The sequence below is a fragment of the Sturnus vulgaris genome, chromosome 1 (assembly GCF_052056855.1).
Source record: "Sturnus vulgaris isolate bStuVul1 chromosome 1, bStuVul1.hap1, whole genome shotgun sequence".
Classification (NCBI taxonomy): Eukaryota; Metazoa; Chordata; class Aves; order Passeriformes; family Sturnidae; genus Sturnus; species Sturnus vulgaris.
In genome coordinates this window covers 133,112,219-133,139,283 of record NC_142243.1, presented here as the reverse complement: position 1 = coordinate 133,139,283, position 27,065 = coordinate 133,112,219, and the positions used below count along the sequence as shown (strand labels likewise).

Here is a 27,065-nt window from a genome sequence, read left to right as displayed (position 1 = left end):
TCCTTGTCCTGCATGAGTGCTGTGTACACAAGGCTGCTATGGAAATCTGTTGGAATTCATTTCAGGACAGAAATTACTACTGTTTGGGGTGGGGTTTTTGTTTGTTTTTTTGCTAAATGGATGTTGCTGAGTACTTCAGGTGTGTGCTAGGAGTCCCTAAGGGACCAGGCTGTCAAGACAGTGACCAGTCTGTGATTCTCAGCAGAAGAGTTATGATAATCTTGGCCTCTGGTGTACTGTCATTCTAGTGGGGTTTGGTAGCTTGTTTTGCTAGTGTTGGTCACCAAATTCCCACTTGTATTGCATTTAAGAACTCATGCACACATTTTTCTCCCTTGCACCATCACTAGTCATGAGGATGGATACAGTCATTGCCTTTTCTGTACTTTCAGTAGTGTATAGGCTACAAGTGTTAGATGTGACCCTTGTAACTTCCCTTCCTGTATGCTGCATGCTTCCTCAACAGCTTCAGTGCAGAACATTCCCAGCCTAAAGCTAAGAGGGGTAAGGCTGAGCAGGTTTTTTTTTTGTTCCCTCCAAGGGGTTTGAACCCAGGCACTGCAGGATCATGTGCCAGTGCTGTTCTCACTGCTCTGCAGCACTGGAGTAGCAGAGTGCTGCTCCTGTGATAAGCTGCAGCGACACTCTCTGCTGTTTATAATGAACAGGGTTACTGGAATGCCTGGAGACAGCAGCCACAGACCTGCAGAGCAGCACGGCAGCTACGGTAAATTGGGCTGTGGAGTCACGTGTGCACTTCCAGGAAAAGATTATGTTGATGCCAGAATTACACATTTCCCTACAGGTGCTGGCACCTTTCTCTGGGCACTGTGGCTTCTAGCAAGAGGGTTGCATCAGAGAATTGTCACTGTACAAGCTTCTATTTCATACCTGTGGTTGCCTACACCTACTGGGCTTGTTTCTGTGTGCCCACCTATGTTAACACACATCAGCTGCCATGCCAGGGTCATGGCAAAGCTGGGGCTTGTGGAGCACTGATCAGTGCTGCTGCTCAGGTCTATTAGCCACTGCTAGTGGTGCCTTTTAATGCAGATGGTTGCAAACTGTTTTTTACTTTGTACCTCTTCGGTGAATTATGGTAGCCCTAATTCTGCAAGTTATTTAGGTTCCTGTTACTGAAATCTGCGGGGACATAATGTCTAAATTTAAATTTTCAGGAGGTGGGGCTGTTCTGCTTGCTGCAATTCAAATACATAGAAGGATCCCTATAAATATTTCATGGCCTCAGGGACAAACTGTAATGTGGCTGCAAAACTAGGCACACATACATCTCCACAAGAAAAATCACATTGAAGCAGGAATGGAGAAACTGCTCCCAACCTGTCAGTACTTACAGCTGACAGATGCAGAAAGACAAAATATAGTTTATGTTTTAGAAATAGGCTTTGCACCAATATAGGTTTTCAGTTTCCAACATGTTTTTAAATGAAGCAGAAATTACATGCCTATCTGCCCTCAGATTTTCCTCGTTAGCATTAATCAAGCACACTTGACTCACAGATGAATTTGATTAGGATCATGTATACTCTTAGGAACTAAAAATAATGAATCATGACTAGAGTGTACGTGCTGTTACAGCCAACATTGTTGCTTGGTGTCTGCTGCAGCAGTGAACTACTAGAAAGCTCCTGGAACTGGGTTCCAAACCATTGGCAACAGGAGGTGGTAAATGGCACACACGAAATAAAGCAAGACCACACAAAATGGAACGCTATAAAGTGCACAGCTATTTAAATGTCTATATAATTGGTTGAAATTCTTTATTTTCTGACTTAGAAAAAGCTAGAATGGAAACTTGACTGTGTCTACATGAATACACAAATATTTTTTCAAATGTTCCAGCCTCTGGCCCACAGTTGTAGCTTTAGATGTGTGAGCTCACTTACATGTCTTGTTTCATAATGCCAACAGATTCTTCTGCTCGTCTTTTACCACTATGGAAAATAGATGCCTTCCAAAAAAATCCCTAAAACCCCCAAAACCCCCATGTACAGTAGTATAGCTCTGTGGGTAAATCTCATTTTACACATTCAATGCTGCACATGTAAATTCATGCAAAGCCCATGTGTTCAAGCACTGTTTCAGAAGCAGCCATGGGATGCAACATTCTACTGCCTGTAAAAATATTTGTTGATAAAAAGACAAATACTGAAAAGTACTTCTGTTGTGACATTTTATTGATATTCCACATAATTTATTCTGACCTTCTGTCATTCTCCATTTTTTTCTTCTTTTATAGTTAGTTTTATTGTGCAGTAATTCTTTTTATACTCATCTCACCAGTGAGGTCCATGAGGACTGTCTGTGTGATAAAAGAATATGTAATATCTGTTATCTGTATTATAATGACAACTGTCTGGGCTTTTGACAGTTCTGCAATCTACTTAATCATTTACCTAAGTGCCAGAAAATGCCTGTTAGAGAAAAAGTAGACATATGAAAAGGGAATAATACATAAAGAAACATCTGCATTGAGATCATTTGTCATTTTTGGAGAGGCTTTGGAGAATGATGCATGCCTTTAATATAGGGTCATGCTCATGACACTATGAATCTTTTATTCTCCTTGCGGGCCTTATCTGGCATGTACTGAACTTTTATCTTGTCTGTAAGATCCCTGCTCTGTGCTCTGCCTGCAGGGCCCTCCCTGGCCCTGCCCAGTTCTTGCACTGGCTGGGGAGGGACTGCCCTCCATACTATTCCATGCTTAGCAATGCCCAGTTTGCAGCAGGTGCCTTTTTCATTAGGTGTTGGCTTTTTTTTTTCTGCCATCTCCCATTTGCCAAGCAAGCCCCTGGGGCTTCCTATGCTGTCACTGCTTTCCAGTCTCTGTCACATTGCTACAACCTGACTGCAGGGTGTCTTCTCCCCAAGCCCTCTCTGTCACAAGGGCATCCTGTGCCTTCAGGTCCTCCAAAGCATGTTTAAGGACTGGCTTTTCAGGAGCAAGCACTGCCTATGCCAATGTATGCCATGACCAGAGCAGGGAACTGCTGCTAAGGAGCAGAGGATGCCTGGGCAGCCAGCATCAGTAAAAGAATTGCACATTAATTCAGATCCATGCCAGGGAATTGCACTTACCTTGAATTCTCTTTGTGATAACAGCAACAGAAAAACTCCCTCAGTCCCACTGCTTGCTGGTTTATGGAACACTGGAATGGCCTTGGAGTTAGGTCACTGGCAATTATCAAGATATTAGGAGAATATAAAAAGAAAGAAAAGTTTGAAAAACATAAACATATTTCATGCAAGGTTTTAATGGACATTTTCAAGGGTAGATGTGCCAAAATGTCTGTCTCCCCTTTCCTGAGAGCTGTTGTAGCTCATGACAACTCTGTTCTGTGTACTGGGAGCATCAGCAGCTGGAATTTATCATCTATTAGTCTCAGTCTTTATGTAGCTCATTTTAGAGACTCCACTGGTAATGACAGCTCTTGCCCTTTTACCTTCAGGATGGCTTGGTATTCATCTCTTAGGGTCAGAAATCACTCTAGCATCAAGTTTGTAACAAGAATAACCGTTTAGTACAGTATCAGACCAATTTTTGTCATTCCTTAAATTCCTTCAAAGAACAGTCAGAGGAACAGATGTGTCATTGCAGCTCTAGGTTCTCTTTCACCCCTGCTCTGTAATTGCATGATGCTTTTATTAAAACCTTCCCTTTGTTTTTACACACTTCCTTGCCTGTCTAAAGATTTTACCCAAGAGTTTTCTGATGCTTCATGGACTAATAGCTACCTTCTAACTGCAAGTTAAAAGCTGGTTTTCTGTTTTGGTGGCCATGCAGTAGAAGGTAGCTTTCTCTGAGGTGGGGGTTGGGGATCTGTAAGTTCAGGAAGCACATCTCTCAGGGCTTCTGATAAAGTGGTTTGTGGGACATGTATTTTGATTACATATTTACCATAATGTCAAGCTCTACTGAGCAGAGGGTTTTCCTGGTGGCAATTTGCTTTCTCAAGAAGGTGGGAAGAGTATATTTTCTCTTTTTGCTTGGCTCACAGGGACTATATCCATGAAAAAGCTGACACAAGTTGAATTTATGCATAGTAACCAGAGGGACTGCAGTAATGGTGTCAGTCCCATTCTGCCAGCACGTTCTGTATGTCAGAGTTCATGGAATAAACAGGGTTTATTCAGAAGAGATTAAAGCTGTCAGGTACAGCCAGTGACAGCCAACAAGGTGGCCTTTCCTTCCTCACATTCCCCTGAGCATTGTGCTCCCTCTGCCTCCCAATGGCTGAGTCTGTCCTCTTGAGGAGCACAGCACCCGGAGGTCCTCATGCCCCAGGTGTTCTAGACCCTGGTGGCTCATGAGTATCTCTGTGTGGAATCTCCTTCCAGATGAGAGAGGATGCACATCCATGCCTTGTCCTCAGGAAGTTTCCAGCCTAGGCTGCCTGCGGGAGAGCAGTGAGGTGGCACTGCCAGCAGGACCCCGCTGCCATGGGGATCCCCCCTTGCCAAGCAGTTCTTTCCAGCCCTTTTTTCTACTGATGCCAAGGATGTCTGTTTAAGGAGCCAATGAATCTGCCACAGGAATCTCTTGTATTGGGATTACATGTGCTATTAATAAAAATTGCCTTCAACTTCTAAATCGAGGCACTTAAAACCCACAATGAATGCATTCTGTAGTAATGAAAAAAAAACCCAACTTTTTTGTTGAAATTTAAATAGACCCATGAACTTTTGTATCATGCATGCTATTTTAAAACTGTAAATCTATTCCATTTTTTCCATTGTGGTTGTTTTTATGTTTCATTGTGCTCTTACATAGGAAAGTCTTTGGTCTTTTAATAGAAAAGATTTCATGTTTCCAGGCACAGGTTTTTGTGCCTAGCTCAATAGGCTTGGTAAGAAACTAGATTTTTGACACTCTTTCTTCTATGGTACATGATTTAAGAGAGGAATTAAAGAAAGTATTAAAGTAGAAGGGCATCAAGAAATTATTATTAACTTCTGCAAAGTTAGATTAAGGTGTTCTAAACATTTCTTTTAAATAATAATAATAATAAAAAAGAAAACATCTAAATAGTGGCAAGGTGTTATTTTCTGTGATTTCTGTTTCTAACAAATTCAAGCATGACTAGGACTGACAGACTGAGGACAAATGTTGTGTTATTACAAACATGGCCTGAAACTGGATGATAAATTCTATAGATACTGTAAAGGTGTCTTAAAAGCCCCAAAAGTATTTAGAATTCTGCTAGAAAATGTATTCAACTCTGCTGCCCCACTAAAAAAATCTCTTATCCATAGCAATAAAGGAGAATTTGTCTGCAGTTTTCATTCTTCCATACCTTTTTGTCTGCTGCCCTTTGAGCCTGAAAGATCCCTACAAGATCACGGAGATATTTCATTCTCTGTTAATTTGCATGAGAGTAATTGACTTTTCTGCATATTTTGATGCCCGTTGTGATGTTGATTTGCTCTGGCCATTGCTTTTCTTGTTGACCAGTGCTCTCTCTGTTTCCTTCTGTTTCCCATGCCTCTAGTTTAATAATGAGGTTGACAGTTGCCTGGGACAATGGTTATATTTTTGATATATGTTTGTATAGTGCTTGGCATTATGCAGCTTGGTCTCTGACTGTGTATGTCAACCAATAATAATGTTGTTTCCAATTGTTTCAGTCTCCTGCTTTGCAACTATTTCAGAAGTCCTCTTTTAAACAGTTAGAAGCAAATTATTATTTAAACAATATTTTCCACATCAGTTATGATTTCTTTAAATAATTTAAGTGCTTTTTCCAATACTCCTCACAAGCACTGTGTTATGCCTGTGTCATTTTACTGATTTAAAGCCAAAGACCTAATGATACAGAGATCTCCAGATGTCTGGATAAAACTGCACAGTGCAAGCACTGAAAACCAAGTGCTGCTGCTCTGGAGGTAGAGCCTTGCTAATGAGAGGCAGCACAAGGAGTACAACAGGTGCCTTCTAATACCTGGCATATGCCCTCAGTGTCAGCAATGATTAATCCTCAGCCTTATTCCCTTGGAGTATTTACCTGTCTCGAAATACTTAAGGGATGCCCTTTCAAAGCACAGGAAGTGACACAACAGCAGAGATGTCAGACCACTGTCAATGACAAACATCCCTGAGCAGGGAAATCCATGATGCACTGGCTCGTCACTGTGTGTGAGCTCTGTTATTATTGTCAAGTTAATCTCTTTCTATTTCCTACGTGGAAATCAGGATCTACTTCTGTACTAAGCCAGTCTCTAATCCTTGTTCCCAGCTAAACATAAAAACAATCTATTTATATATTGGGCTATTCCCAATTAAACCAAAAAATAGCATAACCTAGTTCGGCTGTTGGGTAACACCGAGTATTAGCAGTAGTTATTTATATTGTTAAGATGTTGCAGACTCGCTGCATTAACTAAAAGCTTGGACTGAGCTTTTTTATATTTGCTGTCACTTACAGCCACATTGGCTTGAATATCTAACGATGTGATGATGACCCCCAAATTTTCTGAGCTGTGATCTCCTGCATGTTCCCTGCCAGGCAGTACTTGGTGTGCCTGAGCCCAGGAGACAGCTCCTGTGGCAGCTCTGAGTGTTTTCATGAAGCTTTGAACTTGGCAGCTCCTTCCCTCCACTGGAGCTGGCGAGGTGACAGCAAGCAGGAGGGTCTGTTCAACCTGCTCAGGAATTTCTCCGTGTATGTTGGTGTTTGATAAATCACTTTTCCCTCAAATGCATATAGGAGAGTTTGTGCATTTAAACAGGTGGGTTTTGGAAACTTGTTGCTCCATTTGCAGGAAAGTATACACTCCACAAGTGCATCATGGAAAGACAATAACTAACGTAGTGACGCAGACTTTAAATAAATAAAAAGGTTACTACCAGGTGATTTGTACAGCTCTAACATAATTAGTAATTAATATTAGAGACAGTACATTGCATTTGACTCTGCAAGGCACTGTATCTTACTTTCTTGTGTCCGAGGTTGAGTTTATGCTGTCTTTTGCATTGTTACAGAATGCACAGAGCTGGTGTGGCTGTCAGTCTTCACACGTGACTATGACTGTCACTGTGCTGCCCGAAACCCCAAGTAAAACACAATACGGTAACATACGGTAACACTGTCACTGGATTTAATAATAATAATAAAAAAAGATATGTGATTGCTACTTCAGTTACTTCTAGACCAAGCCAGGACCAGGATAAGGCGGCTCCCTTAGTACTGAGTGCTGAACTGGTGGAAGTGGAGAGGTGTCCTCAGCAGGGACCAGTGATGCATGCAGCTGCCACTGAGAAAACACTGGTATGGTCTGGAGGTGAAATTAGAGTGGTAAGGCCAACAGCAGAGTGTTGCCAAAGACATTCAAGACATGGAGCAACACATTAAGATACTCCTCACATGTTGTCTGTTAAGTATCTGCCCTTTCACTTCCATTACTTTTAATTGCGCTTTTCTAGAATTTAGGAACTTTTCCCTCACTGAGCAAAATGTTTTCCAGAGTTCTTCAGACATGGGGAAAAAAATCCAAAAACCAGTGGCATGCAAGCCAGGCATATCCTTCCCAGACAGTTGCACTTTTGTGTCTGAGACCTCCAAAACTTGACTGCTTCTCGGGTGAGGGAGAAATAACCTCATCTTGTCTCAACTCTCATAGCTGATAAAATGGTGTTGATGAAGGCTGTCCTCATCTCCACATCCTCATCCCCACTTTACCCCAGTTCCACAGACCTTCAGCCTCAAGGTGATCAGATGTGCAGGTTCCCTTTTCTGCTGAATTTGAACAAGCCCACACATGACTTGGTACACTTGCTCTGCAGCCCCCGATGTGAGCAGAGCAGCTGATGATCACTTCAGGCAGAGCTGTAAGGGTTTTAGAGTCAGCCAGTGCAAGAGCACCCATGGAGAAACTTCTGGTTTATCAGGAAGTTGAAGAAATTCCTCCCCTGCCTGTATGCTAGGTGAAAAGGGATTGTTATGTTAGTGGTGGTTGAGGAGCACTTTGGAAAGCTGAAGGGGTGCAGTGCTTCGGTCTCTCCTAGTTTCTCTGGGCTCAGAAGGCTTTTGTATTGTCACATGAGTGTGAGCAATGAGACTGAAACACTGGGAACTGGGAGCCTAAGGGCCTCCAAAGAGAGCAATTCCCTGGGATTCTGGCAATGTAAAAATTGCGAATTGCACTCTGCAAATGATATACTATCTATCTGCAAATTAGGTTGAGACCTACATGGTCTCAAGAAGTCTATTCTACGAGTAGGATGTCTCTCTGACACTCTGCCTCTTGACGTCTTTCATTAGTTTGTCTTTTTTTAAATTCAGGTAGAAGGTTAACAAGTGTTCTGATTTAGGACAAATTTGGGAGGAAACATCTGAAGGGGTTCCTCTGAAAAGGAAATTCAAGGGGCCCTTCCCCCCACCTGTTCGGGAGATAAACCATCTTTGAGAGAAGTAGAAAAAACTGTTTGTTTAAAAAGAAAAGTATTCACAAACATGAGAAAATGAATAGCATTAAACGATGGAATCCCTTGATGTTCTGAAGAGATGGCAAATTCAGAGAGAGTCCTTTTGCAGTTCAGAGTCCTTTTTGTGGGTGTGTGCTCAGCTCTCTCTCAGTCTCTCTGGGACTCAGGTCTGGTGTCCCAGCTTCAGTGCAGCTTGGGGTCCCCTGGATGATAGTCCTGGTGTTCCTGGACTGAACAATGGCTGAACATTCAAAAAAAACCTTCTGGCCTCAGCTGACAAGAGAAAAACCAGTAAAAACAGTAGGGGAAACCTCCCTGTCTGTCTGCAGAGTGGAGAACTCCAAGAGCACTGCTTATCTCTGTGTTTTGGATACAGCTGCAAAAAAAATTCCACTGCTTTTCCTTCTCCTCCCTTCACTCTCAGATCTAGTTTTGAAGGTGCAGAATTTATTTCTCGGCTAAACAGATGAATAGGAATACAATTCAGCATCATAAAGTCACCCCAGGACAACAAGTTAACAAACTACATGCCATGTAATCAGAAAATAATCCAGTGGTGAAGTTGGAGGCCTCCAATGAGGCAAGTGAAGACAGTGGAGAGAATCCAGAGTAGTGAAGGCAGTAGATACGTTCTGCTCTCTGTGAGAAGTGTGAGCATCCAGCACAGGTGTTGTACAGTATTGTTGAACCAGAAATGTGCAGGTTTATGGGGCACAGAGTCCTCATCCTCTGTGGAACATGTGGACTTTTACTGCTGTTTTGCCTTTCCATAATGTGGACATGTTTTTAAATCTCAGTTCTGCTTGACTCTGACTAAATTTAAAGGTGGCCTCTGATGTATACCAGTGTGAGAGAAGAAAGAGATATTTCATAGGAGCAGATGTTTGAAGGTGTTCAGGTATGCTGTCAGACAGAGTTTTTCCATGTTCTAACGAAAGAACATTTTGTCCCCAAGGGTGCTTCTCATTTTAGCTTCGTCTTTTCCTAAGCTGTGAGTGAGGGAGAGCACAGGAGGCAATCTAGAGCCAAATCCTGCCTTAGCTGCTCTGCTCTCCTTGCTGAAGGAGCCCGTTTCCTTCCACTGACTCACTGAGATGGAGCTGCTCATCTGCATACCCTGCTAATGAGGCGAAGAGCTACTGGAGGCAGCATTATACTGGCCAGCAGTGATGTCATTGTCAGCAGCAGCCTTGGGTCAGAAGTCAACCAGGAGTGGGCTTGTAACTAGGAGATCATAATATTTTCTCTGCCTTTTGCAAAGGCACGTGTCTGTATTGTTCCCCCTTGTTCTCTCTTTGTTCACTCTGATATATTTTATCATCTCAGTTCATGTTTGTGGGTCTTACTTTACCCAGCATGACAGAATTGTTTAAAATCTGTCAGACCAGGGCTGCAGAGTGCAGGGGGAGGGACAGTGGGGCCGTGTGGCTGCCTCGCTCAGCTCCAATTGTGAGCTCACAGAACTGAGATTTGTAGAGCATCAACAATCAGATCTAGTTTTTAAGTCATGCTAGAGCTTGTGACTTTGAGTTAGGTATTTTGCTTTTAACTTCTAAAACTGCCAGTCTGACTGTTGGTTAAACTTCCAGTAACACACAGGATTTGTGAAAAACGGGTTTATCTACTTCCACAGGCTCAAGAAATCACATCTTTTTCCTACCAGTTTCTCTAATTTTGTACTTCACGGCAACAATGCATGTCAGGTACCCAGTTCAGAGCAGCTCACCTGAGAAATGTGACACACAAGTGGCACATTTTCTTTTCTAGTCATTTACATCTTTTAATCAGTAGCATGCTCATTGAGATGATGAGAACAAATCCTTCCTTATTAATGGGAAATTCTATTGTAGAAAATGTTCAGAAAATATTAAATGATATGTTAATTGCCATGAAGGAGGAAAAACATATCAGACACCTTGCAGAGTCCACTGCTGAGAAGGATGGTGTTGTTGCACACATTATCACAGAGAGGTACATTTTGCAGAAAGGTGATTTGTACTGGAGTACAATGCAGTGAAATTAATGGAAGTTCTGCCAGCCATCAAAATGGTTGATTAGAGTTATTAGTGATGGCTTTTTTTTTTCCTATGCCCAGCTCCTATTTTTACTGCCTGCTTTCAAAATGGATAAATTTGATTATAACAATAGAGAGAAAGCAAAAGACAAACTAGTGGCTGTTGTAGGAGGCCATTCAGCAGCTTGAGCATCATCATACGTGTGTGCATGTGTATGTCCTAGCTAGAGGGCTCAAAAAGATCCTGCTGCAGCTGTGCCACCCCTTTCTGGCTCCTACAGAATGCAAGAGCCTTCAGTGCCAAGGAACTGGTTTCACAGCATGAGATTGAAGCTGACAGCATTGCAACTGCTGCTGTTTTACTGAGTATGTTCCCTAAAAAACATGCTGGCTGTGATCTCCCTTTTCCAGGAGGCTGGCTGGATGGAGCAGGACATGTCTGTAGTGATGCACTGACAGCATGCACTGGCTTGCAGAAGCAGGGCAGAAAACTCCACAAGTCATGTTGCCATATGTCTGAGGCTGTGAAGAAACAGCAGCTGGTGCTTGGTCACTGTGGATGGCAGCAGAAGTAATTCCTCCCCAGAAGTGTCTCAGCAGCTACTGGGAAAAGACCCCCGTGGTCATCTGTGGTGAACACGGCACATGGACGGGTTTCTCTCTTGTTTTATAACCAAGTTGCTTCTGTATTTATGCACCTTCTCAACTAGAGGGGAAAGTTCTAATCATGTGCAATGATTAAATCTTAAATCTTGTCTTACTTATTGTCCACCTGAAAAGGACATCAGTAAAAATCATCATAAAAATTCATCTTTAGGCCATTAGGGATTTCTTCATTTCCCTTGACTGCCTGTACAGCTCAGTCCAGTTTAAAACCAGCATTAGTGCAGAGAGGCTCATGTCCCCATCCCTCTGTTGTCAGTGGGGAGAGAGACATCTCCATGATCCATGCGACCTGTGTTAGAGGAATCACCCTGGAGCTACTTTGTTAACCCTGTCTGTGTCACTCTGGGAAACAAGGCAAGCAGTTTAAATGAGGTGAAATGAATCCTACCTGCAGGGGCCAGTGATCAGTTGACCTGCCATGAACACAGTACAGCAGAGGTGAAGAGTTAGATCTTCAAAAAAGAAAATAAACAGCATATCTTCAGTTGTATGTTCATTATCACATCTTACATTTTGGAAAGTGGAAAGTACATGACGAATGACATAAGAGTAAAGCCATGTAAATAAAAGAGATGCTGTTGTTCAATTAAATAGACATTATTTACGCCTGACTGTGTAGAGCATCTTGCTCAAAGGCATTTTGTATGGCTCCAATCCGCTTAAAGCCTGACACTGGAGAGTGTGTGTTTTGCTGATAAACATGAGCCCAGGAGCCAGAAAATCCAAACAAGGCAGTGAATCACTGAGCAATCACATGAAGCATCACTTTACTAGGTGCTAGTGTGGCAAGCAGGCAGCTGAGCACTGAACCAGGGACATGGGGTGGACGATACTGTAAATGGGGAGAGATCAGAGCTCCCTCCAAGAACACCATATTTAGCTGTGGTTTTGTTACTGCTGGTTGACTGCACAGTAGAGAGAGCTGGGGAAGGATATGACACCCAGACACCACACTCCAGCTGTGACCTGATGTTTTGGAGGAAGAGCTGGTTTAGCCACTGCCATGTGTTTTGTGTGATGTTTTTTAGCTTGCCACTTTTCTCCTGGTGTAAATGTGAATAAAAGACCTGGTGTGACATGGACTGAACCAGCCCAAGCAAACTCAGCTCTGCCTCAATGACATACCACCACCTTTCCTCAATCCCCCAAGTGGGGTTTGGGGTCCTGCAGACACCTACAACCCTGCCCACCCTCCCAGGGCTCCTCCACCCTGCCTGGGACCCCATGTCCCCCCAGTGGGACTCCTCCACTCAGACAGTGAGTCCAAAACATTCTTTGATGATGCAAAACAGAAAGTGTTTTGCAAGCCAAGGTGGATCAGAGAGCTCAGTGGTGCCCTCTTGCCATCCCAGGCTGGCTTGTTGTGTAGATAAATGCAATCAGGTCCTTAAAGTCAAGATCTGGCCACCACACAGAAAATTTATTCATTATTAAAAAAAAAAAAAAAGTAGATTTTCTTCTTTTGGCAGGGTTTTGAGGACTTCCTTTGTATTTCTGTGTGAGTATGCCTGAGTATTTATAATTATTGTTGCCTGCACTCAGTGTAAGAGTCTTGGACACCACAGTGAAAAAGAAATTGCATTTGGAGCAAGAGACATTTTTCTGGATCTCCCTTCAACAGTTCTCAAGATCAGAACAAGATCATTGTTTTGCTGAAGTTTCTAACCTATGGTGTGTGATGCTGCAGTTGCTTGTTGGTAAATTACCATCTGAAATTAGTGGTATAAAATCAAGGTATAAAATTCTGTGAATCCTGTAGCTGCAAAGGAGACAGTGTCTCCTGAACCTGATGGCACTGAGGACTGTGGAATACTACAAAGATCCTTGCTACAAAAAAGTCTTCTGTGCTGGTGCCATTCATCTAAATGTCTTTTTAGCTCAGTATTTGAAGAATATTTATGGCTAGCTCACATCCTACTATTATTAGTATAGTATGATTTTTTAAAATTTGCATCAAAAAGCACATTTATTTATGTCATATATGACTTAATCCCATTCCCTGGACAATCATCATCAGAATTTGTAAATGTCATTGAGTACAAGAGTGGGAAATAGGCAGTCCTTTTGCTAAGTAACTCTGACTGCAATAATCCAATTTTGTCATTTACTCTTTATCATTGCTCTTTTTCCCCCTCAAAGCTGACAGTTATTTTAATTTCTTTTCAGTCAACTAGACTAAAAAGTAACTTGTATTTTATTATGAACTGCACTTCATTGCTTCCCCTGGCCGACCATTTCTCATTTTCTGCTGAGTCTTCCACTGTGCTGGCTTAATGCATTAGTGGGGAAAATACCTTTGGACACCTATTATAGTCAACAAAGCTCTGCAGTGCACAGATATAGAACACACATTCCTTTTGGAACATCAGAATCCAGATTATCTGCAAGTAATAGACTAATGAGGGGTTCTCCAATGAGTCAGCTGATTGAAGGCAATCCTATTGCTTTAGAACTTTAGAGCTGGCTTTTATAGCTAACTTGTGCACAAGGATTGCAGATCAGTGCTGCTTCCCTGTGCTTGTGCTCATCACCAAAGGATCATGTTCTGCTTTTAGTGCTCAGTTAAAGAATTGTAAAAATGCTACTGTGATGTGGAAGGAAAGAAGCTGGTGGAGCAAATTCAGTACCCCTGCAAGCAGCACTAGGAACAGGGTCCACTAAATCTACTGGAAAGAGCAATGGCTATTTTTTAGATTGGATGGTGGCACTTTCAGGTGCTTCTGATTGTTTTCCTTAAAAAACAACCAATATTTTATTACTCCTTAATTTCTCAGTGTCTTTCTCTGCCTTGTCTCCCTCTTAAGACCCTCAGAAATTTACCTGAGGCACATAATCTTTCATTTCCCTACCTCATACATCCCAGTCTCAGAGTGTTTGATCTCTTGTACCTTTTCAGTCAATATGAAACCTCAAACCGAGTCATTGGATGTGAATTTGGATAGGCAAAGCTGTGGACATAAGTTGGTGTAAATAATGCAATGGTCTCATTGCTGTGCGCCCAGTGCTGCTTCATCCCACATCTATTTTTGCCTTTTGTTCTACATTTGCTCACCAAGCTGCCTGTGGCTGCCTGTGCAGTAGGAATGAATGGTGACAATGGAGCAGCTTCCCTCGGGCATGCAGTGACTGTGGGCACTCCCAGTGTGTCCAGCACTATCCAGCCCAGCACCCAAATTAATTTCTGTCCATAGCTGCTGTTGTTGGTAGGGCTGAGAATAGCCAGGGGCCTGCCAGCACTGCCAGATGTGAGAAACAGAGCAAAATGTGAAATGCCACAATGGTCTGGAGGAGAGTTAGGCAGGCAGACCCCATTCACTGCCTGTGCAGGCAACTCACTATTGGGAACACAGTCCACTAAGTCAGGCCTTGTGAGGGGAAGGATGAAGGTGAACTCCTCTGCTGGATGTATAGGGAGAAAGTGCACTTTCAAGCATGCTGCATTCAGTTTTCATTAAAAGAATTCTGAATTTTGTTTTTCCTGATTTTTAAAAATTTTTTTCCTCCCTTGAATTTCCCTCCCACTACAAGATGATTTATGTCCTCTCTGTGGATAACCCTTACACCAGAAGGTTTGAGGAACTACTTTTGCCATCATATACATAAATTCAAACTGGCAAATTAAGTGTCAGCTAAAAAGCACTGCTTTTATATCCAATGGGAATTTTTTGCCTAATTGCTCTGGGCATCACCTGGCCTAATTGTAATTGGCTGGGAAAGGATTGCAGAGCTGCTACTCTAAAATGTTTATTTCATCCTGGCTGCAGGGAGAATTCCTTTAAGATGTGATTAATGAAACAGAGAGTGGATAAGATGGAAGAAAAACAACGCCTCTGAATTTAAGTATTGCACCAGGCAGTTACGTTCAAGCACTCATGTGCTTTGTGACAGCACTGGCCTTATGGTTTGTGTCTTCTTGTGCCAGTGTCCTGGGCAGCCACGAGACTTGTGGAAGTGTTGACCAGCAAAGAGTGCAAAAGGGCTGAACAGACCAGACTGCAACCTCTCCATCAGATTGCTTTTGTCTCTGAGAAGGACTAAGCTCATATATTTCAGTATTCAACCTGCTGTTCTCCCTTGTTAGTAAGTACCCAGAGGCTAAAAAGGTTGCATCTCTGCTCAGCTTTAAAAACAAGTGAGAAAGTGTTTCCCCCACAGATAGAATGAATTTCATGCGTGCTGATGGCATTCTCTGAGGAGCAACAATGCTTCACCCTGTGGATGTGTAGTGCAGAATGGGACCTGGAGAGTTAATTGTTGATTATCCAGATGGAAAACCAGAGTAGGCTCAGAAGAGACAGTACAAAGGAGAACACACGTGCAAGTTCCCCAAGTACAAGCACTTCATGCCATGTTGGGACAACCCTTCTGGATGGCTTTATAGAAGAGATATATTGTGTGGTACTGGAGAGACTTGTTTTCTTTGTCTGCCTTGAATTTTATGGAGAGGATATGAAAGATGACGTCTAGCAATTCCTAATCTAACAGTAACTACAACTAAACACAAAGGCTTTTCTGACTTTGGTTTATTTCTTCTGTCTGCGCTTTCTGCTGTGATATATGTTAAACAATTGGGTGAGACATTAGAGCCTGCAGTTCTGCTGCAATCACTCTGGCCATAAATCTCTCCAGTCCTGCAGTGGACAGGTTTTGCTTTTTTATTCAGTGGTGACAAATTACACACAACTTCCAGAGAGCTGTGCAAACCTGAGGTGCAGAGCATTGTACTCCAACCACCCACTCACCTTCATGGTGAAAAAAAACCAAAAAAACCAAGCAACTTCAGTTGAGTATGCCCACAGGAAAAGTATTTTTGTAAAGTACTGTCCAATGCACAAACCATCCTGGACAGAGTTGTATTTACATTTTGTGCAGTCAATATTACAAGTCCTTCTGTACAACCTACATGGAAGGACGTGGCACTTTGTGCTCCTTGGGATTATCAGTCAGCAGCAGAAGCCCAGAGCCTGATGTAAGAGACAGGTGAGGTGAAGATGCAGGACCTGGGGCCAGTTTAGCTGCTGTCAAGCACTGAAATACAGGTGAAGGAAAATCAGGGCAAATTTCTGCTGAATTCTACCCTTGGTAGATCTGCATAATTTCCATGTACATTGATGAGTACCTATTGCTTTGTGAAAAGCACTTGGCTTTTAAAACTTGACAATGGCTCCCTGAAAAGAAAACAAAAATGAAAGACACAGGAATGCAATGAAGCCAAAGCCGAAACAAAGCAAGGAGATTTCAATTGCAGTGTTAATAAAAAATATTTTCTGCACATTAGTGCTCCCTTCAATAAAGGTACATTGTAAGTTAAAGATTTGCTTGCCTGTAGCATGGAAAAAAATATTTCCCCTGTTTAAAACCAAAGTTGTTCAGACTTTCTAGGATAAGAACTTGTCCTATTAGATTCAGGGACCAGGACATTGTAAATATAAATGTAAATATAAAATGTAAATATGTAAAGATAAAATGTAAATATGTAAAAATATGGACCTCATTGTTTCCAGAGTGGATAACTGGGAGCTGACTACAGGGTTTATGTATACTTCTGTAAAAGTTGTGGAGCTCTAGCAAGTAGTGCTGTCACAGTTTCTTACTCTTCCTCTGTTAATTAAGAAGTATGTTGCTACAAGTTTCAACAGGTTTGGATTTTTTTTCCTTCTGGCAAAATTTCTCCTGCCAATCAGCTCTGAGGCTATAGAATTTTAAGGACCAGACCCTAGGTTTGTGGCATGTACACTACATAGTGATTGTTCCTGTGCACAGCATCAGCACTGTGTGACTTTGTGCAGACTTTGAGTGTTCTGATGCATCTTTGCCAACATCCAGCTGCAGTAACACTCAATTAATAGTTGGATGTCTTTTCAAGCCCTTGCTAGTAAAATATTGAAGCAGAAGTGAGAGATAGTTATGCAGTTCAGGAGACTGGGTACAGTCAGTTGGAGGATGACAGAGAATAACAGGTTTGTAAATATTGGAGCTTTAAAAACAAGAAACAAAGAAACTTTTAAACTTTTTAAACTTTGCTTAAAAACAAAGAATAAAAAAAAAAAAACAGCAAAGCCCCTAGAATAATATTCCTACTTCTAAAAAATTTCAAAATAATATTCAGATATTTTATTCCAGAAAAATGTTTTGTCCAGCAGGGGGTTAAGTGTGTTTTGCAGACAGAGAACTGATTCATAATGCGTTTACAGAATTTCATGCACTAAATAAACTTAGGTGATTTTAAAATCGTCATTAATTTTGATAACATTTGAATTAAAAGCTGCCTGAGGTTAAATGCCATGTATTATTTATTTTTGTTCCACTTTCCTGTTTTCATCATACAAGAACCAAAAGTGTTTATTTTACTGGCAATATTAAAACAATCACATGATTTTGAGTAAGTCTTTTGAGATTGTTTGCAAGTTTTTTCTCTTCTGCATGTCTGCTTCCTCCCAGCTGGGGGCTGGCTGTTGTATGGAAAGGCCAGCCACGTCACGGAAAAGCCCTGTCTCTGATCAGATGGGCTTAATATAAACCAGGTTTGCTGAGGAAGAATTAAAGAGGCAGCCCCAGCACAGGAGAGGATTTACTTCGGCAGAGCTGCTCAGTGTGTCACAGCCCACCAAGAGAGAAGGGCACTGGGAGCAAAGGACTGGACTGGCTGCAGGAGCCTGGCACAAGTAAGAGTGGATTTGGAGCCAGTTTTTTTCCTGGAGGTGTTGGAGACCCAGGCAGCTAAATGCAGTATGGGGTAGCAAAACCAGTTTGAACTTGGAGCACAGTGTGTGACAGGGACTCGTTTGGTTTTATTAAATGAGGGATGACAGTTTGTTAGAGGCTAAATTGTGAAGTGTTTGTGATGGTTTTGTGAGTGACTGCTTGTTGCAGGTTATGAGTTACTTTTTGTTGTTTGACTGAATGAGATCTGACTTTCTTCATCTGGTCTTTTCAATGGGGATACTGCAAGGAAAAGTGCATTTTGGAATTCAACCACAGTAAATATTTAATTTTGTTTGTGAAGCAGCCTTTGCTTAGTGCATGATTTCTTCTTTAGATATATTTCTAGCTGACAAAGTTACTGTGACTAGGACCATGCAAACGATCTCATTTTGCCCCAAAGTACTGCACATCACAGAGAAAATATGGTGCTTGCTGTAATAAGTTCAGACAGTGCTTTTTCTATATATTTGTCTTAGGTCCTGCTGGGAATTTATTCACAGAAGGTTTCAGATAGTTTTGTATGAAGAAGAATAGCAATTTGTACTTGTTGCTTTACTGTACTTTTTTTATTGTTCATCACCTATTATTGAGGTTTGAAAGTGGTTGGGTGAATTTTATGAACAATTATCCTATTTATTGATATGGAGGAGAGAGCAGAGAAACATCAGCTATAGGGCAAAAAAGAAAAATGTCTAAAGAATGATCACTTTGGGAGCTGGAATGCATCAAAGTAACTTTCCTAAAAATGGTAGCTATTGGCCTGTGAGAATGACATCACTCTTCTCTTGCCTCCAAGCAAGGCAAAATAGAGTTTGCTGAGTAAAATGTAATTAAAAGCTATGCTTATGTAAGAAGAGTGAACCTATCTAATTAGTTGTGTGGTAATGAAGTTATTGATTTAATATCTATAAATTAATGAGCCTTTTCTTCCGGTTATGTCTCCTGTAGAAGCTATAACTTGTACCTCCTCAGAAAAGCTACTGTATTTCACTACGTCCTCCCTCTTACCAGCCAAAAAGTCACTGTCTGAGGCAGAATCATTCTCTGTTTACCTGGCCACAGACAAGACCCAAATCCACCCCATCACAGCAAGACTTGTTTGTATGAATGCATCACTGCATTGTCTGAGAGTGCAGTGAATCATGCCTTATTGCATTCCCAAGAGTTTCAGCTCTTGACTGAGACAATGAGAAAGGTGCTGTACACCCAGCTGCACTGGCAGCCAGAGACAGCTGAGACCAGTGTCTCTGTCCCCAGTCCGGCCAAAAGGAGGTGAAATTGCCTGTACCACGGGCAGTCTCTTGGCAGGGCTGCAGCTGCTGTGTAGGACCGGTGTGGTGAGCACTGTCCCTTCCTGCTCCTCCTGGCACACAGCAATGCCTCCCTCTTACCAGGACTGGGCTGCATTTAGCACAGCCCTGAGCTAGTAAAGGCTAAACAAGATGGGATTTAGCATGTGAAGGTGGCATTATCCCTAAGAAACAGGCTCTGTCTCATTAGCTAATAACTAAAATATTTCTTTGTGCGCCACCAAGAGTGCAGAAAGGCTAGTTCTTCCTTTCTCACATATTAGGTCCCTACAGAGGAGCATGATGTGGCCCCTTGAAGCTAGTAAGAGAGTATTTCTAAGTATTTTGTGGTTAACATTTGTGATTTCCCTATTTCTCACTAGGGTTTAAAAATGACTCTCAACAATGTTACCATGCGTCGCACCCACAACAGCAGCCTGCACCAGCAGCAGCAGCGATGGAGCATCCCCGCTGATGGAAAGAATCTGCTGGTCCAGAAAGATTCCAATGAGTACAACCCACAGAAACGATACACCATCAGTCCTGATGAATATTACAGAAGGAGCTGGTCCTCGGAGTCATCCGACTCCGTCATCTCCTCCGAGTCTGGCAGCAGCTGCTACCGCGTGGTGCTGATCGGGGAGCACGGCGTGGGCAAGTCCTCGCTGGCCAACATCTTTGCAGGGGTGCACGACAGCATTGACAGCGACTGTGAGGTGCTGGGAGGTAGGTCATTATGTCCTGGGCTCTTGCTGCTTGCCTGAAGTCAGCTCTGCCTGTAGTAATTGGCACAGCAAAAGAGAGAGGCCGTTTAATATAAACCAGAGGTAACAAACATTTGGGTCTGATCATCAAAACTGATTGAACTCAGGCAGCTCTTTTAAGAGAACAAGAGAGCAAAATAAGATGAGTAGGATGCTCTCCAACAACTATTGCAAGCCACTGAAAGACAACAATTCAGATTCCCGTGCTATTTCATTCCAAAATACCTGTTAGAAACGGCTTCATTCCTGCCTGTGATGATGCTACACAAGAGTCTGCTTCAGATTTCATGTTGGTCCAACATTTGTGTCACCACTGGCACCTCAGGGCTGACTACAGCTTTCCTTGTTGGAGAGAAAGAAACTGAAGGTCCTCACGATTTACAAGAATTAAATACTTTAAAATCATATATTTGTCATTAGAAGTCATCTCAGTCTTTCTGTATAAACACATTGCCTTAGAACAGGCTGCATGAACTTGGAGTAAAATATTTTAAATTTTGAGTAAAAACCTTGTTTCATGTTACTTACAAAGTGTGGGCTCCTCCAGGAGGAAAAAAGATAAAGCTCCTTCAACAGAGTAGGAAAACTCCTGTTGCCTACTGGGGGAAAGACACAAGCTGTAGGGTTCTTTGATGCTTCCCCCTTGCTTTCCCCCCTTTCTTTGTTTAGAATTGCAGAGTGTTCTTTAATCCCAAAGATCAGACCATGCAGAAGCTGTAGCACCAAGTCCTGAGCTATATTGTGTACAAGATGTTGATGTGGAAGGATTGTAATGCCACAGAAATCTGCTCTAAGGATGTAGTTACTCTTGCTTTCAGAGGACATGCAGTTTGGTGCTGGGTTTTGTTGGTCACTATGCAGGGCTTTCTTTGTCTCCCCCACATCCCTTCTGTCTCCTGCCTGTATTCCCTTGGTGCCAGTGCTACCACAGAGAATTTCTGGGCTTCTCTTCCAGCCTTCAATGGGGCATAGGCAGGACAGCTTCTTTTTTGTGTTTAACTATTCAGTTAGGAGAAGTTTTGCCCAGGATTTTAAAAAGCCCAGTATCAGGAAGGCCAGACTCACATTTTCCTTGCTTGCTGTCTCAGACTGGTACACAGAGATTTGTGCCTTTTGGGGATTTGGAATTCACTGGTTTAGGTGTGCTCTGCCTTCAGCTTCTGCCATTAACTTTTTCCATAGTTCTACCAGCTCTTCATCCTGGAGTATCTCTGATAAAAGTTTTCCCAGTGTTAAACGACTGAAGTAGAGTAGGATCCTTGGACAAGCCATCAGAAAGTGCAGCTTTTTGCCTGTTAGGCAGTTTTCTTCTCCTTCATATGAAGCCCTGTGGTTCCCTCTTTCCACTGCATTCCCAGCAGCATTGCTTGGAGTACAGCAGTGACAGATTTTCAAGCTCTGAAGAGATAATTGGAAGTCTTGCTGTTGTTATCTCTCATTTTTTAGTGTCAGCTTCGAAAACAGCATTAAATTAACTAAGCATTTACTTTCAGTGTGTTTTATATTCTATGGAAGTTCCTTAGGACTGGATATGACTGAATATCAGTGCTGAATATGACTGTTTAGGCACAATATTTTCAAGGAGTGTGATTATGCATTTGTAGCTTCTCTATATGTAATGCAGTGCAGGAGTCTTCTGGATTTTGTCCTCTGGTGTGTATGGAGTTTATTCTCTCACAGATGCTCGGTCACTTGAAGAAACTATTTACTTTAGCTTTACAAACTGGAATTTTAGCTTACACACTGGAAATTTTATAACATGAGAGAATAGCTTCAGTGTAGCCAGCTCACAGAGGAGTACAGCTGCTTTTATGGAGAGCATGAACACAAGCCTCATACTCTTGAGACCTCAAGGGAAACCACTCCTAGAGATTTGCTGTCTTTTTAGTCTTGACATTTTAAGCATGGGCTCCATCTGACTATTTTAAATGTGTAATATTTTTGGCTTATTCTTTTGCTGGGCTGTAGATCCCTAAATTTGATGAAAGGCTCTGATTACAATTTAGGGGAAAGTTCACTTCATCAGTGCACAGCAGAAATCTTATGAGGGACAGGTCAGACACAGTCCTATCTACAAGTGTGGTTGGGACAGATCCTTTAAATGCTGCAGTACTATAAGACTGGCTTTTTTTTCACTGACTACTAGTGTGAGATTAGAAATGGGTCCAAACCCCTCACTGGTCATCCTAATGTCCCTGGCTTGGGGGAAAAAGGAAGAAAGATTGTTATTTGAAGCAAATTTCACAGGGTTGATCAAAATTCAGAATGGCAACAGCCTTCTTAGATCTAAGTAAAATTTTGCTACATGGCATTTATAATCTAGATATGAATTTTTATGGCTGCAGTACAAAATAACTTACCTGTGCTTTTTTCATTTTTCTGCTATTTGACATCAAAGGTGATGTGGGAAACTGTGTAATGGGAAAGAGTGTGCAATAGAAGTCTCAGTGTCTCTCAGACTCAGCAGCTGCTGTCTCACAACACCCTGTCCCTCTCACTTGGTGGGCTGTTCGCTGTATTGCTCTCAGCAGCAGTGACTGTTCACCCGTAAATTGTCCATGCTAAAGCGAAAGCAAATATTTTCCATTACTCAGCCTCGCTGGACTCTGCTGCTCCCATGGGGCAAATGTTCAGCCTTTGGTTATTTCTTCCACTGGTTCTATTTTCTCTCTCCCACATAAGATAAAGAGACTATCAGCCAAAATAATGAACATTTTGTTTCCTGATCTTTCAGCCTCCTTCATCTATCATGGAAAGTAAGGCAACCAATAATGAACAGAGCATAGATTCAGTGCTGATGGAAATGAGGAAAGAACTGGATGTGGGCCGGCCTAAAATTTGGCTCAATAACTCTGTGAACAAATCCTCCACATTCAACAACTTGGAGTTTTTTAATGTATATGATGACTCACAATAATATATCCTTAACCTTTCTGCTTTTTCTTTCCAGAAGACACGTATGAAAGAACTCTGATGGTGGACGGGGAAAGTGCGACTGTTATACTGCTCGATATGTGGGATAATAAGGTACTTTAATTTGTTCTAGTCAAATGCTGAAAGTGTATATGAATAACTGCTAATATAAAAAGTAAATTTCCTTTGGGAAAGAAAATAGGTGTTTCCATACATCAGAATCAGGGAAGAGATAGGATTAACCCTACCACGCATCAAGCCAAGCATGCCTAATGGCTCCACACTATGAGCCTGAGAAGTTCAAGTCTTCATTTTTTTATCAATAAAGCAAAACATTCAAGCTTTCTTTCCAGACCGTGTTCATTCCAGCCTAAAGCCAACACAATAAATTATCTGGGGCAAGTTTTTGCCCTCCTTTGTGGTGAAGTATTCATACCATCAGCACATTGGAATTACTTGTAGTATAACTGTGATTCAAACCATACCCATTACAGTTTACAGCAGGAATGCATTTGGATTCTCTAATGTTTTACTTTCTAAGTAAAATCTGCTCTGGGCATAACGCTGTCTGACCATTTAATTTGAACAGCGTGAGGGAGAATGGATTCGAGACCACTGCATGCAAGTGGGAGACGCCTACTTGATCGTCTACTCCATCACAGACCGGGCGAGCTTTGAGAAGGCCTCTGAGCTCAGAATACAGCTCCGCAGGGCACGCCAGAAAGAAGACATCCCCATTATTCTGGTTGGCAACAAAAGTGACCTTGTCAGGTGCCGTGAAGTTTCAGTGGCAGGTAAGGAAATGATGAGCATAAACCCGAGATAAACATTAAAAGCCATCTAGTAGCTTTTGGACAAACTGCAGTACTCTGGCTGAGGGAGTACACTGTGATCAGAGTTGGGCAATAAAAGAGTAATAAAATAAAAGAGGACTGGAAAAGAGTGCAGAGGACTGGGAAGGGTCTGCCAAGTCCTTAAGCCTTCCTTGGTAATACTGTTATATGTCAGATAATCCCTTTTCTATATTTATTAAGTACCATCATAAATGGGATTTCTTCCTTTCCAGCTCCTAGTGTAAGACCACTGCAATATGTGATTTCTCTGGTAGCTGGAAACCCTTTGTATTCCCAATGCATGTTTATGCATAACAAGTTTAGCCCCCTTTATTCTGCTGCCAAAATTTCTATTCTTTATAACCAGTTCTCTGTCCTCCCTGATGAATTAAAATTCCCTCTCAATCTTTGTTTTGCTAGTCTGGGTAGGAACTGTGCAGCCTTTCAGAAAAGGTCTCGTTACTGCCTTGCTTTGGGATGCTAAATCAGCCTTCCCTTGGCTGCACACAAATGAATAACCACTAAGCCCATAAATAGGAATGGAGTGACTGTTGGAACACTGCTGCTGGCTCTCAACATCTGCAGTCAGTAAAATCTCTTCTTGGAGTGTCTTCCCTAAGACTGACACACTCTAATACACAGCCATGCATTAGATGTTCTTATCTTGGCCCATCAGAAACATGGGTTCTTCTCTCTGCAGCTGTTCTGCTCTTCTGTTTCCCAGTTGAGCTAGACTTTTTTTTTTTGCTTTCTCTGTGGACGTGTGCAGCTCCTCTGGCTCCTGTCACAGCTGCTCCAAGTGAAGGGCTTGAACTGAGAGGTTCATAGGGACCTCAGAGTTGCCTTCTCATTCCTCTGCCCAGCTTGCAAGTTGTTTAGAAAGATGGCAGGTGAATCCATGTTACTTTAGTGGCCCTGGCAATGAATTCACAGCAAGCCAGAAGAAAATAAATTGGCTTGTGTGTGAAAGACAGCTGTCAGGTTTAGCTTAGGCTCATGTAATTGAGGATAAGAACCATGATTTCGGATGTACCCCTAAAGCCATAGACACCCTTTATTAGGGTTTTGTACATGTATGTATTCTCACTGAAATTGCCACAGTTCCAAGGCTCTGGTTCACACCTATGGCCCGTGGAGGAGCAAAGTGCCTTGTGTCCAGTGCTGTGTGCCTGGAGAGTGCCATCATCACCCTTCAGTGCAGCTTGAGGGAGTCTGCATCAAAGGTGGCCAGGTGATGTTGAGGCTTTGCTGACCTCCCAGCCTTCAGTGTCCCAAATCAAATCCGTCATTCTGTGCTACCTTCACACCAGCAGTGCAGGCTGGGCTTTACTGGGAGGGGATTAACCCCCCCTCCTCTGGGAAGCAGCTGTGACACAGGGCAGATGGATCACGGGCTAGCAGGGAGCATCAGGTGATTAAAGACTTATCTGTGCCTTTATCAGGCTTGAGGAATTCCCTGGTGGCTCTGACTCCCCCGCACGTGGCAGCTTGTCCTGGTCCCCCCTTCCTGTGCCTTGTGGCCCCATGTAACCATGTGTCCACCTTGGATTTTGCAGAGGGGCGAGCCTGTGCCGTGGTGTTTGACTGCAAGTTCATTGAGACGTCGGCAGCTGTGCAGCACAACGTGAAGGAGCTGTTCGAGGGCATCGTGCGGCAGGTCCGGCTCCGGAGGGACAGCAAGGAGAAGAACGAGAAGAGACTGGCGCTGCAGAAACGGAGAGAGAGCATCCCCAAGAAAGCCAGGCGGTTCTGGGGCAAGATAGTTGCCAAGAACAACAAGAACATGGCCTTCAAACTCAAGTCCAAGTCTTGCCATGACCTATCAGTACTTTAAGAATACTGGACTCTGACAGAGCTTGTGGCATTTTGTGGACATTATCTAACTTTGTCATAGGACAATCAATCAATCTATATTAGATTGGGCTATCAGTGACTTAGGTTCACATTGTGATTGTGATGTGCTGGCATAAGAACAGCACAGTGCATGGAAGTATCTCTTCCTTTTTTTTTTTTTTTTTCTTTGTCAGTAGTTTTAAAAGTATAGACCAGAATGACCCAAAATTATGCTGGGAGCTGTTCTGGAATACACTTGTTCTTTCTCCTCTCACCTTTGAATAATAGTGTAAGAACCTCAAACTCAATAACTTGGGAAGTGAATACTACTGTCTTTACTCTTTCTCCTTCTTATTAACATTTCTTTTTTAAAACTGTGTAAAGAATTGAGGAACTGACTGGAGATTTGTCCCTTGTCAGTTGGCTGGTCAGACTTGAGCACCCACAGCTGAAAAAAAAAAGCATTTTTGTAGAATAACCACAAAGACACCTGTTCGGTATTTTTTCTTTATTTTGAGGATTAGTTTCAGTGAATTTACACGTCTCTTACTTTAAATATTTTCAAAGGAAAAATCCTATAGTCAAACAAATTTTCCTCTTATGTTTTCATACTATGGGTCTGTTTAAAAATCATAGTAAAATTAAAGTGCAAGTTGTATCAAAGTGCATCAAGTGCAGGATGCCAAACCTTTAAAAATCACCTGAGCTTTTTTTATGCCACTTCATGGACTTCTTGTATCCATCCTTGGCCTTTCTCTATGCCAGAGCTATGCTGTATTTATTGTTGTGCAAAATAACAAGCATTTTAATGTCAAGGGAAAATGTATTTATTACCAATTTTCTTAAGATAATAATGTTAATTTTATTACCATTTTCTATTCAATATCTTTTTTCAGATATGCAAGTTTTTACATGCCTTGTAATAAAATAAATAAAATGTATGACTGCCTTTGAGTCTCAGTAGAAAATCCCTAAGATTGTTTTCGAGTAGAGAAAGGATTGTGCACACTGGGCAGATTTGCTGCTAGGGAAGGGCAGTGGGGATTCCTTACACCTCTGAACACAGACTCCATGCAACCTAACATCTCAAGGCAGGAAGCACCAGGAGCCTCAAAGATGAGTGCACAATATCCCTCATATAAAAATGGGGTTGTGGTGACAGAGTTAAAAATTAATCACTCCTAGCGAAGGTGTTTGGCCTTTAGCTGTAAAGACTTTAGAAATGTAGATGAGTGCTGTTACCCCAGTTTTGGAGATGAAGAGAAGTGAAATGAAACATTGAGGGACAGAAAGCAGGTAGCTGGCATGCTGTGCCCTAATCCTCACTTGCTCTTGGGCATATTTGTGCTACTTTCCTCTTGCCATGCTGGTCAGAGTGGTGACTGTACAGTAATGACTCTACATTTTTGACCACGTGACTCAGAAAAACCAAATCTCCAGCCTGGCAGCTCATCTTCCCAGATAATGAAGGCAAAAACATGTAACACTAATAAGGTGAAACTTGGACTCCCCATTTTGGGCTGCACAGTTTTAATATACCAAATGCTCTGGACAGGAATGAGCATGCTGAATGTATGCCCACAATTTCCTCTGCTGAGGAGA

At 42.2% G+C, this 27,065-nt stretch overlaps 1 protein-coding gene across 1 annotated transcript; it reads left to right on the top strand.

Annotated features, from left to right (window-relative positions):
* The first annotated feature begins 17,661 nt into the window (after positions 1 to 17,661).
* On the top strand, positions 17,662 to 26,412 carry GEM (GTP binding protein overexpressed in skeletal muscle). Its single transcript, XM_014888685.2, has 5 exons — positions 17,662 to 17,791; positions 19,504 to 19,846; positions 22,835 to 22,911; positions 23,387 to 23,591; positions 25,187 to 26,412. Exons 2-5 carry the CDS (start codon positions 19,513 to 19,515, stop codon positions 25,462 to 25,464), a joined length of 894 nt encoding a protein of 297 aa, XP_014744171.1. The 5' UTR covers positions 17,662 to 17,791; positions 19,504 to 19,512; the 3' UTR covers positions 25,465 to 26,412.
* The last annotated feature ends 653 nt before the right edge of the window (positions 26,413 to 27,065 follow it).